This window comes from Nycticebus coucang, chromosome 1, assembly GCF_027406575.1.
Source record: "Nycticebus coucang isolate mNycCou1 chromosome 1, mNycCou1.pri, whole genome shotgun sequence".
Taxonomy (NCBI): domain Eukaryota; kingdom Metazoa; phylum Chordata; class Mammalia; order Primates; family Lorisidae; genus Nycticebus; species Nycticebus coucang.
Window position 1 is genome coordinate 76978319 of NC_069780.1, and position 12754 is coordinate 76991072.

A 12754-nucleotide genomic window follows, 5' to 3' on the forward strand; every position below is an offset into this window, starting at 1 on the left:
AGAAGACTCAGACAATAATATGTGATTTACAGGACATGAACGCAGCTACCACAAGATTTATCTGACAGCCCTCTCCGATAGTGGACTGTTGAGTATCCGATGGAATGATTTCTAGTCTAGAAAGTCTACTACTGAGTAGCCATACACATTATTTATTTATTAGATGTTTTGGGTTGAAACCATTTTTAAATGATGCACTTCACAATGCAGAGTCATAAATTTAGCTTTAAACCCAAGAAGGGAGGTAGTGTTATTGGAATGTATGTCACACTGAATTAGGATGAGCAACGCAACGCTTTTATAAAGTGGCCTTGAATGCAATGTCAATTCTTTCAAAAATGATATTAATGTCAAATGAGCAGGGTACAAACACTTTATACAATGCTGGAATTACTTGAAACATTTATTTGACATTTCTTTAAATTCATATGGATTTCGAACAGGTTTATACTCATACACAATAAATTTGGGGCACAAATAAGTTACATATTTGTGAAAAATAATCAAAATGTGTTGAAAACTTGTTCAATTTTTTTGTGAGCATCAGAGAACACCAGCTGCATGAAGAATGTAAGTCTTATTTTAAGAAGTAAAGAGGATTTAAATCAGTTTTTGGACCTTAAGTAGTTAATGAATTACTTCACATGGGAGTCAATAAATGACTAAATTTAATTCAATACATCTTACATACATATTAATTTTACTCAAAAATATAATGCTGAATATTGTAAGAGAGCTTTCTAACTCAAAATAATAACATTTTACATAAGTAATTTTAAAATTTAAATAGAAGAAAATAGGAAATGGTGCCTAATGAACTTTTGATTAATGAGTAGGCACTGAAAAGTATAATTCTAGTTGATGCTACAAAGACATATACATGTATAGTAATCTGTTTGGTCTTGTTGGTAACAAGCCAAATGTGATCATTTCTTCATTTTTGAAACTTAGGATCTAAATTCGCTTTTGCAATAGAATGGTGGGAAATCACCTTGTTAAAAAGAATGTACAAAGAAAGTAAGTTTTGAGTGGATTCAAGACAAATAATCAAAACATGGCCAATTGTCATGAAATTAACATCAACTAATTTGTAAGGTTCTAAATCAAATTTGCAGATGTTAAGTTCATAAGCATATCTCATTATTTATGTGATTAAAAAAGGAGTTTTTGACCTGATCTTTCGATCTTTGGCACTGAATCCTGTCCATCTCCTCTTAAAAACTTAATTAAAATTTTAGCAAGATGGTGGCTTTTTGCTTCCTACCCTACCTCAGACCAAAAAAATTATCAATCAAGCTCAAGTCATCCCCACCCAGTATCTGCAAAATGTCGACTTGAAATTCAATTTCATATCTCTTAAGCTTTCATGCAGCAAAAGACAGTTCACTTCTAACAAAATAAATCACTTTTGTGATTACCAAGCTGACCTCTTTGAATTAGGAAAATTCAAAGTGAAAAATGTAATTATCACCCCAGAACAATCTGTATACATCTGGAGCTAATTCAGGCTTCATTTTTCACATCATTTTTCACACTGTGCTAACGTCTTGTAGAAATGCCACAGAACTTTTGAAGAACTCATAAAAGATGTTATGGATTTCAAATGCCCTGTAATGTATTTTATTCAAACAAAAAAAAAACTGAGAATTTCTGACTTTTAAAACTTACTCTACTAAGTAATCGTCATATCCCATTTGATTGAATTAGTATTAAACAGCACTATGACATACATGACAAATAGGTGTATTTAAACATGTCATTCTTTATTCTTTGCAGCTTCTAATATACAAATATGCAGTATATTACATGTAAAATAGTTCTCATGTCAATTCTTCTAACTAAAAAGCGAAATGTTATTATCAAATTCACCAATGAAACAATTACATTACTAAAATAATAAATTTACATTCTTATGAAGAAGCATCTAAAACCGCAAGTGAATTCTTCCTCAAAATAAGGGTAATTTCATGTAAGTATAAGAATGATATAAGGCAATTTCCTTCTAAGAAAGACTTAATTATTTCAAATCAAATGGCTTAATGAAAAATTGTATCTGGTCAGTTTTTGAAGAAATGAAATTTTGTAAAGGAGATGATTAAATTATAAAACATGATTCTCACTAAATTTAAGAACAGGCCCACTAAAAAACATAACTACTACTCATAAGTTCATTGGAAAAATACATTAGGTACATTCTATAGAAGTAAATGTTCTTACTACACTTAATTGACAATGCATAGTATTGATTTTTCACACCTTCTATGATTCTTTAATTTGTATTCATGAAATATCCATCAGCACAGTCTAAATAAATTTGGCAATACAGGCACTAAAACAAATAAATCAATGCAAAGAAACATTAATTTTGCATTATCCTTATTCGTTAGGCAAGTAAACCATGAGAGTTGTAAATGAAGGTCAAAGGTTTTGAAATGGGTCAAAACCCTTGACCTCCAGACCAATACATTTCCTATTAAAAAAGGCTATTTTAAAGTTTCAAGTGGGGGAATTTACTACCAGCAAGGTATCACTTTTAAAAGACTACAAAGAAAATTTTCAATAAAAGCATTCATCTGTTTAATTGCAAAACAGAAAACAAAACATCACAGGGTACATTTTTTATATAAGTTTTTTTAAAAAAGCATTAATGTTGACTATATGAGGTACAAGGTTTCTAAACACCTAAAGTAATTTTGCTTTTAAGAATTTATTTTCTACATCTTATTATGATGGCTGCCACATTTTTGTTGATCTTTTCCCAAATCTATTGTGTATGTCAAAAATAATTAGCAATGACAAGGACTCAAAATTATTTATCACTCATTTTATAACCACTGCACAAAAGGGAAGTAAACCCATGACTCCCAGTGGAGTCAGTGTGGCACTCTACAAGGTATAGAAATAAATCTGTTTCTATAACTTTAATATACACAGCAAAGAAATTTAGTCATCTCAGTATCATCTTATCTGGACATTTTTAATGTGACTCTAAAAACCTTTGCTTTCCAATTTATCTACTGACTTTTTCTCAGTGCTTTCTTCAAAATCATCTCTAAGAATCAAACATGAGAAGTAATTGTGTTGCAATATAATTACTTTCTAATAGCAAACATAAAACTTATTTATGGCAACAATTTCAGTTATGCAAACAAAACTTCCTTGTCGATACAAATTCACGTGAGAATTTACTTCTAATTCAACATTTAGTCTATCACTCACCTGAGAACAAAGTAGCATAACCAATTCCACAACTGAGTTACTAGACTTCATGCAAACCAGACCTATTTAAAAAAAAAAATTACAGAGTTAAAAAACAAATAGGACAGATTTATTTATTATAAAAGTTCAACCAAATTGGCTTTTAAAATAAAACATTTAACATCTTCCTAAAAACCAAACTGGCATATATTTGATCAGATAATTAAGCAAGATAATCTATGGTTACCTTAAATCTGGCATCAAAAACTACTACCATTTTTTTGCAAACTATTCCATTTTAGCTTTCAAATATTATAACATTTATTACAACTTCATATATAATGACATTTCACAACAGGCATAGAAATGTGTACAACGTATGCTATATTTATCAATATTTTCTATATTTTGTTTTGGAGAGAGTTGATCATTATATATGCAGAGAAGGGAAATGGCTCCCTGACCTTTGCTTTCTCCACCACACTCTCTCCGTTCAACCCCCTAGCTATCAATCAAGTTTCCATTTTGTTTCATGGCAGCAGACATCCCAAACACTCTTATTAGTACCCTGACCTCTGACCTCATACTAAACCTTAGCAGAAATGCAAGTTGTTGTCTGTTACATATTCTTGATTTCTTATAAATTAATTTGTTTATATTTTCTCTCCTCTATTTCATTTTGGTTTATCAAAAGGGTCCTTAGGAAGGAAGTTTCGTACAGTTAATTCCTATCTAGAGAATTCTTTAGCTTCAATTACTGATAAAATCTAAAGTAATTCATTCAGAGAATATTTTATAACCAATATCTTAGGAAAATAATATCAAAAAATAAGGTGATGAAATTAAATCACACTAATAATAATAAGAAAAATTATTTTCTTTATTGTATATTTTTCTAGGTGCATACACAAGCTTAGGTTACAGAATGTAATATCTAAAATAATTCCAGGTGGCCTGTAAGGCCCTATAATATTACCCTTTTCTTCCCTATTAAACCACTTTCAGGTATCCAATCCATTTTCTTTCTTCCATCTTCTTGCTTTTTAGTTCTTTCCCTACTTTAATAACAATGCCTCGAATGAGCACACGTTCACTTTTTGTAGCTTTGCAAATAGCAGACTGTTCACCCCCTTCACTTTTCAATAAAAGTTAGAACCATTTTTCTCAATGCCTAAAAAAATACATAACATAGAAATGATGGGAATAGCGTCAACACTGGCATGAAAATTACCTACAGAATGTTTATGTGTTGCATTAGGTGAGCAGGTCAGCGTGGTCATAGATCCTAAGGTCAATACACCCAAGGCAAAAAGAGAAAGCCAGGCAATACTCCATTTGCTATTGTTGGCATAGACCTTTGCTGATATGAAACCTTGCTACTTGTCATAAAAAGTAACCCAGAAAAAAGACGTTCAATTCTATTCCAACTTCAAAACCCATTACTTTCAAAATGTAAATTCAGATTATTTCTATAATTAGGTCATTAAGCCTATTGCTAGAGCAGCAGTTCTCAACGTGTGGATCGCAACCCACAGGAACTGTATTAAAGGGCCACAGCATTAAGAAGGTTGAGAACCACTGTTCTAGAGGAACCAGAATTCCAGAATTGGGCACTAAATCTGGGGCCTTTAATATCCACTCAAATATGAATAATAGTGATAAAAAGGCCTTGAATTATCCAAAATTAGGAAGATTTATAGAGCTCTTTTATCACATATATCATAGGATACACAACATATTTACATTTATTTATCTCAGTTGTATTTCTCAGGAGTAAAGGTCAGTAAACCAGAAGAAAGCTGATAGCTACTATTTAGTTGGAAGTGAAGATTCAGCAAAAAAACTGATTGACCAGTAAGTTGACTGATCAGGATACCAATGCTAATAAAAGGTCAGGAAACATTTTACAGCCCAATCTGTACAAATAATGTGAGTTTTTTCTTGGGGTGGGTGACAGAATTTGTCGGGGGAGAAGCCAGGGTACACAGTATTTTTGATTTTAAATGATGAAGGGCTTCAAGGGACAAAAAGAGATCTGATGTTAGACCTCTAATACTAAGTTCCCTAGCTAAAGAACACCAGTAATACAAACCAAAAGAGAAGGTGGTCATAAAGTTCATGTGCCATTTAAAATAGTGTGCAATTTTTAATTGCACATGACCTTTATGGCCCCCCTGTATAAAACTTTGAGAGTAAAGAAACAGAAGACAACCCCAATTATGGACGTAGCATCGAACTGCATAACTTAAATCACTTCTATTTGTGACCTAAACTTTTGCCTTTGGGTGGCACTCTTTGTAAGTATGAAAAGCAAGAAATGAAAAATAAACCAATAAATCTGTCTTCAGATTTACAATCAGACTCTAAGAAGTATCCAAAGGAAGGCCCTGAAACCTTAGGGTCAACTTCTAAGTTGTTGCAGGGAGTATCAGTTTTCATTTTATACACACACGTACACACACACACATTCCCTAGCCCCTATTATTTCTTCAATCAAAAGAAAATGATGGTACTGTACAGGCTCAGAAATCTGAATGGACTCATAATTTGACCTCTCTAAAAGTCTCTCAGAATAATAGTTGGGTTTAGTTCACTTGATATTATTTTTTAGTTGCTTTTTAAAACATTGGGAATTTGCCTATCAAAAGGACAAACTCAGGATGCCAAGCCAAGAGTTTTATACCTATACTGACCTGTAATTTCATGACCAAAAACTACAGAATTTCTTCAGTGGAAACTCAAACAAGATACATGACTTCAATCATAAAATCAAATAACTTACCAGATATTAATCTAGTGGCCATTGGTCTATCTAAATCCTCCAGTATACCATGAATGAATAGTCGTAACCATTTACCAAGTGGAATATATAAATGCTTTTTTATATAGATTTTAAGCCATCTTAAAAAATTATAAAAAGAATAATGGGGTGGTATTAACCATTATTAGAAATTTTACTATGAATTTAAGCATAATAAAGTCAAATTCCTATCCTGTATTTTCTTGGTTTTAAAAATATACATCGAATAAAGAATGTCCTTTGAGTATAACAAAATGCTCATCATGAAATTGGAATACATCCATTTTGCAAATACTAATTCTAACTTTCAAATACATGTTTAATACATTCTAGCTTAGCACTAATTCCAGTTATTCTTCTTGAAATTGTATATTCAAATCCACTTTGGAAAAGTTAGATGACTCAAAGTTTTGCTGAAGAGAGAACAGGCAATCTTCTTTGTTCCAGACTTGCAAAATATTTCATTATGATTTTTATCACTTAGTATAAAAATTTCATCGAATTTTCATTTATATATAAACTTTTCCTTCCAATCATCATCATATGCATACCTGCCTTTAGCATTTATCCACTTAGAAACAATACCAATTAAATTGTGGTACATCATTATCACAAAAGATGAAAGAACACTGTCACACCTACTTTTAGAAAAATGGGATATCTAGGTTCTTTATTAATTTTATTTATTTATTCATTTATTAATTTTTTAGGCAGAGTCTCACTTTGGCATCCTCAGTAGAGTGATCTGACATCACAGCTCACAGCAACCTCAACCTCTTGGTCTCAAGAGATTCTCTTGCCTCAGCCTCCCAAGTAGCAGGGATTACAGGCGCCTGCCACTACACCCAGCTATTTTTTTAGAGATGGGGTCTCACTCTAGCTCAGGATGGTTTCCAACTCCTGAATTCAAGCAGTCCACCCGCCCTGGCCTCCCAGAGTGCTATGATTACAGGTGTGAGAACTTGTGCCTAGCAAGATATCTAGGCTCTTGCCACAAATTATCACTTAAATTTTTACCAATGAAGTCTTTACTGTTGGAATAACGTGATCATATACTATGTAGTGTGGCCCTTTGGAAGATCAAGATATTTTTGCCTACACCAAATGTAAGTTTTTTTTCTCCCATTTAAATTCCAAGTTTATACCTTCCTAAAATACAATGTAACGCATTGGGCAAAACAGTAAGAAAATTGAGGGTAATCCATAAGAATAATGATTTTTTTTTCCTATTGTACCATCATTCTAAAGGGAAACTCTACTATTCTTGTCTTCTTATTATTTGAGTCCCTAGCATAATAAAGAATAATTGATATATAGTGATGAAATAGCATAGTGTTTCAAGATACAGAAAAAATCATATCATTATGACCCCATAATGAATCTTAGATTTCCAACAAGAATATGACAAACATACAGTAGTTGTAAGACACAATTAGAAGTTTTTAGGCTAATGTTTTCTTTATTCTTTGGAAGATCACTTTAAGAAAAATAAAAGTAGGACAAGGTGTGGTAGCTCACACTGGTTATCCTAGCACTCTGGGAGGCCAAGGCTGGTGGATTGCCTGAGCTCACGAGTTTAAGACCAGCCTGAGCAAGAGTGAGACCCATCTCTGAAAACAGCCAGGCATTTGGTGGGTGCCCAACTACTTGGGAGGTTCAGGCAAGAGGATCACTTGAGCCCAAGAGTTTGAGGTTGCTGTGAGCTACAATGCCACAGCCCTGCACAGAGTGAGTTTCTTCTCAAAAAAAATTAAAAATAAAATAAAATAGAAAATTTAAAAAAAAAATCAAAAATAGGGCGGTGCCTGTTGCTCAGTGGGTAGTGCACTGGCTCCATATACTGAGCATGGCGGGTTCAAACCCAGCCCCGGCCAAATTGAAACAAAAAAATAGCCGGGCATTATGGCGGGTGCCCCATGTAGTCCCAGCTACTCGGGAGGCTGAGGCAAGAGAATCACCTAAGCCCAGGAACTGGAGGTTGCTGTGAGCTGTGTGATGCCATGGCACTCTACAGAGGGCAATAAAGTGAGACTCTGTCTCTACAAAAAAAAAAAATCAATCAAAAATAAAAGTAATAAAGGCTGATTACAATAGCTCATGCCTATAATCCTAGCACTGTGAGAGGACAAGGCAGGAGGATCATCTGAGGAGCCTGAGCCCGAGCAAAAGAGAGACCCTGTTCTCTACAAAAAAAAAAAAAAAAAAAATAGGAAAATAGAAAAATTATGCAGGCCTGGCTGTGTAGTCCTAGCTACTTGAGAGGTGAAGGCAGGAGGATTGCTTGAGCCCAGGAGTTTGGGAATTTGAGGTTGCAGTCAGCAACAATGACTTTACTACGCTCCAGGTAACTGAGGAAGACTGTCACATACGCAATAAAATACAATAAATAAAAGTTACAAAATATCACTCCTTACAAATTATTGTAACTGCCTATCAGTAAAATTGAGACAATCAGACAGTATGGACTCCAGGCATGATGTAGTATGAATTATTACAGATAATTAAGCTTTTAGATTTAACTTCAAGTCTTTAGAAAATACATAGGCTAGAGAAATAGCCAGAGTCCCAAAATATGTAACGTTCTATAAAATAACCAAGCAAATGGAAACAAAGGGAGAATGTAAGAAACTATTTTGTATTAATAAGGACTTATGAGAGACTTAAGAAAACTACCTACAATAAGTGAATTTTGTTTGCATCTTAATTGGAAGAAACTCAACTATATAAAGATACTTTTTAGACAGAGTTAAATATAGGGTAGATATTAGGTGATATTAACAAACTACTGTTAATATCATTAATGTGATAATAACACTGTGATTATGTAAAGAAAATACCTTTTGTGTCAGGGGCTAAATCACATGATAGATGAGATTGTTTTAAATACTAAAGCAAAGCAAAAGGAGGTAAAAATAGCAAATAATTATGGAAAAATAAAGATGGTTTAGACTGGGCATGGTGGCACATGCCTGTAATCCTAACACTATGGGAGGCTGAGGCAAGTGTGTTGCTTGAGCTCAGGAGTTCGAGACGAACCTGAGCAAGAGTGAGGCCCCGTCTCTACTACAAAAATAAGATAAAATAGAAAAACTGGCCAGGCATCATGGGTCATGCGTGTGTAGTCTTAGGTACTGGGGAGGCTGAGGCAAGAAGATATACTGAGCCCAAGAGCTTGAAGTTGCAGTGAGCTATGACGCCACAGCACTCTACCCAGGGTGACAAGGTGAGACTCTGTCTTAAAAAAAAAGAAAAAGAAAAAGAAAGAAAGAAAAGGAAAGGAAAAATGATTTGGTAGCCAGATAAAAGTTCATGGAATACTATACTTCCTACTTTAGTAAATATTTAAAATTTTTATTAAAAATGTTTTAAAATATTTTTTAAAACTTATTAGAATTTTTAAAAATTAATAAGCATTCTAAACCTGATCACACAGCTAGTCACTGGCAACAACAGAGTTAAAACCAAGCATCTTAGAAAAGTATAGGTAAACTTACTAAATGCAGAATATAAATGTCTGAACACAGTAACTTAGAAAATGCCATAAAGGCTATGTTAACCAGTTCAATGAAAATATTTCAAATTGTATATAAAACCAGCACCTTGCACCCCATGTTTCCATTAATGTACACAGCTATAATTTAAAAAAAAAAAAAAAAAAAGAGCTCCTGCCTTTCATGTCAATGCTTTTTGTATAATATTACACTGTTTATACAGTAGTATAACCTCTCAAAACCTTTCTGCTTTATGGTGCATAAAATCACAACCCCAAATATTGCTCCCAACATAAAATACATAAGTTGCAAAACAACTCATATTTGTATGCTATTTTTATGAACATAGTTCACTGTCTAGGCACTGCTCAAGTTTATAAATGAGCAACAGTACATCTTCTTCCCTCTTAACATCTTACAGGAATTTACCAGTAAAAAATTAATTCTAAATTAAATTTTTTTCAGGGATCTAGAATTACTAATTTCTCTTTTTTTTTTTTATTGTTGGGGATTCACTGAGGGTAGAATTACTAATTTCTAATACTTCTGGATATCTTTTTTTTTTTTTTTGTGGTTTTTTGCCGGGGCTAGGTTTGAACCTGCCACCTCCGGCATATGGGACCAGCGCCCTACTCCTTGAGCCACAGGTGCCGCCCTACTTCTGGATATCTAATATTATCCTATGTTGTCATATCTATCATAAAATCCAAGGACCAACTACTACTGAAAGTCTGTAATTAATAAATCCGCTTTACTTAACTTTTTAATGAATAAAGTGGATTTAAGTTCATAAGTTGACAAATCAATTGAAAAAATAAAGGTTTGATATGTGAAACATAAATTAATGGAAAGCCCTATAATTTTTTAGTTCAATTTTATTTTTAATTAAAAAATAAAAAACCTTTTTTTTAAGATATGGAGTCTCGCCCTATCACCCAGGTTGAAGTTCAGTGGCAAAATCGTAGCTCACTACAGCCTTAACCTTCTGAATAAATGAGATTATGGACATGCACCATCATGCCTAGATAATTTTGGAAATTATCACTATGTTGCCCAAGCTGGTCTCAAACCCCAGGCCTCAAGCATTCCCAATGCCTCACCCTCTAGAGTAACCAAGATTACAGGCTTGAGCACCATGCCCAGCTCCTAATTCAATTCTTTTAAAATATGAATACTTCATAAATAAAACTCCTGGCCAGGTACAGTGGCTTGCATCTGTAAATTCTAGCACCTGACAGAATGAGGCAGGTAGAATGCTTGAGCTCAGGAGTTTGAGACCAGCCTGAGCAAGAGTGAAACCAATTCTTTACTAAGAATAGAAAAACTAGGCAGGCATTGTGGCAGATATCAGTAGTCCCAGCTACTCAGGAGGCTGAGGCAAAAGGATCACTTAAGCCCAAGAGTTTCAGGTTGCTGTGAGCTATGATGACACCATGGTACTCTACCCAGAGTGACAGAGTGAGACTCCATCTCCAAAAGAGAAAAAAAAAAGTCAAATGAAGGGTTCATACCCCACAGTTAACTCTCAGATACAACCAACATCTTGTATTTCCAGCATATCCTTATTTCTGCAAAAGCAGGACTTTTTCCATAAGTTTTTAAAAATTCCTTAGGAGATCTTCTAACTACAGTTAACCAAGAAAAAATTATGATAATCAAAGCTATAAATTGATAATGACACTATCAATGTCATTGATAACGACACTATAGATGAAAGGGTTTTCCCATGACATTTTTAGCTTTAGGAGAATATAAGTATCTTATCCTAACCTAGATCATCAATCATGGACAAAGACAAGCCATATTTAGCAATCACTTGATCCATATAGTTTTGAACACGAAAATTAATTCTCTATCATTATTGAAAGTCTTCTAGCTTCTCCAAGAAAAAAAAAAAAAAACATCTTAGTTATGGGGAAAAGACTAGTATTTTGAAATCAGTTTGCAAAACTTTTTTTTTTTTTTTTTTCGAAAGTCTTTCTCTGTCCCTCTAGGTAGAGTGCCATGGTGTTATCATAGCTCACAGCAACCTCAAACTCTTGGGCTCAAGCAATTCTCTTGCCTCAGCCTTCCAAATAGCTGGGACTACAGGCGCCTGCCACAACACCAGGCTATTTTTGGAAACGAGGTCTCACTCTTGGCTCTGGCTGGTCTGGATCTAGTGAGCTCAGGCAATCCATCCGCCTTGGCCTCCTGGAGTGCTACAATTACAGGCCTGAGCCACCACACCCAACCCTAGTCTGCTAAACTTTTAAACAGAACTAATTGCTTGAAACATTATCCTGTAACTGAACTGATTATCTGCTCCCTAACGAAATTCAGGGTAAGTATACTTTCACTTGGTTGCTACCCTCTCTAATATTTGAAGACACTTGCGACATGGCAAATGCCAAACACGAAAATAAGAAATCCCATTATTCCTCATCCATTCCATAAATAGCATGGTTTTCAATCCCCTCAGAATTGTACTTCTGCATGCTATCTACTTTAACACAATCTTTTAATATGTGGCAATATACCATATTCTTGTTTATATAGATTTTAAGGTCAAATAAAACCCAGTGACACTAGTCTCTCCAGTTCTCTACACAAATAGTTTAATATGTACAAAAAAAAAAAAAATCTCATCATGCTTTAGTTTAACACATAATTTTCTGCTTCATCCAAATCATTGATAAAAATTTTGAATGGAATAGAATAGAACAGAGACATGATATATTCTTCAAAAGATACAGACTCTAGGAGAAGCCTTGTCAAAGGCTGAAAACAAACAATGAAGGTTGGTGCCTGTGGCTCAAAGGGGTAGGACACTGGCCCCATATGCCAGAGGTGGTGGGTTCAAACTCAGCCCTCGCCAAATAAATAAATAAATAAAATAAAATTCCTTTAAAAAAAAAAAAAAAAAAAAAAAACAATGAAACCCCATGCATCTCTTACTGCCTATTTAAGTATTTTACAAATGTAAAATATTTACAAATGAAATAAAGAAAAATCACTTACTTGTTCCTTCAATAAGCAGTTCTTGTCCATGGCTACCCAAAAGTGTCCGAGAAAGAAAAGGTGCAAAATCCACAAAAATCTCTCGCAGAAGAGGAGCTGCCTTTTCCAAAGCATGCTCAAGCCTCTCTGTAATACTAATAAAAAGCCAGTTAAGTTACCTGAACTTCAATAGAATGTATCAACTTTCACCTTTCTAAAATAAAACATGTATTTCCACAGAAATATAAATCAATGTGAAAAAATTTTAATTATCTTAAGAGGCATT

The 12754-nt window shown here is 33.8% G+C and overlaps 1 protein-coding gene across 3 annotated transcripts in view; it reads right to left on the bottom strand.

Annotated features, from left to right (window-relative positions):
- LRBA (LPS responsive beige-like anchor protein) overlaps nucleotides 1-12754 on the bottom strand; it is a 791645-nt gene that overhangs the window by 548572 nt on the left and 230319 nt on the right. For all 3 annotated transcript variants that reach the window (XM_053582486.1, XM_053582498.1, XM_053582475.1), the window contains exons 33-34: nucleotides 12490-12623; nucleotides 3220-3281 (exon numbers count right to left, since the gene is read on the bottom strand). In XM_053582486.1, coding sequence (XP_053438461.1) covers nucleotides 3220-3281; nucleotides 12490-12623 — 196 coding nt within the window. The remainder of the gene's footprint in view (nucleotides 1-3219; nucleotides 3282-12489; nucleotides 12624-12754) is intronic.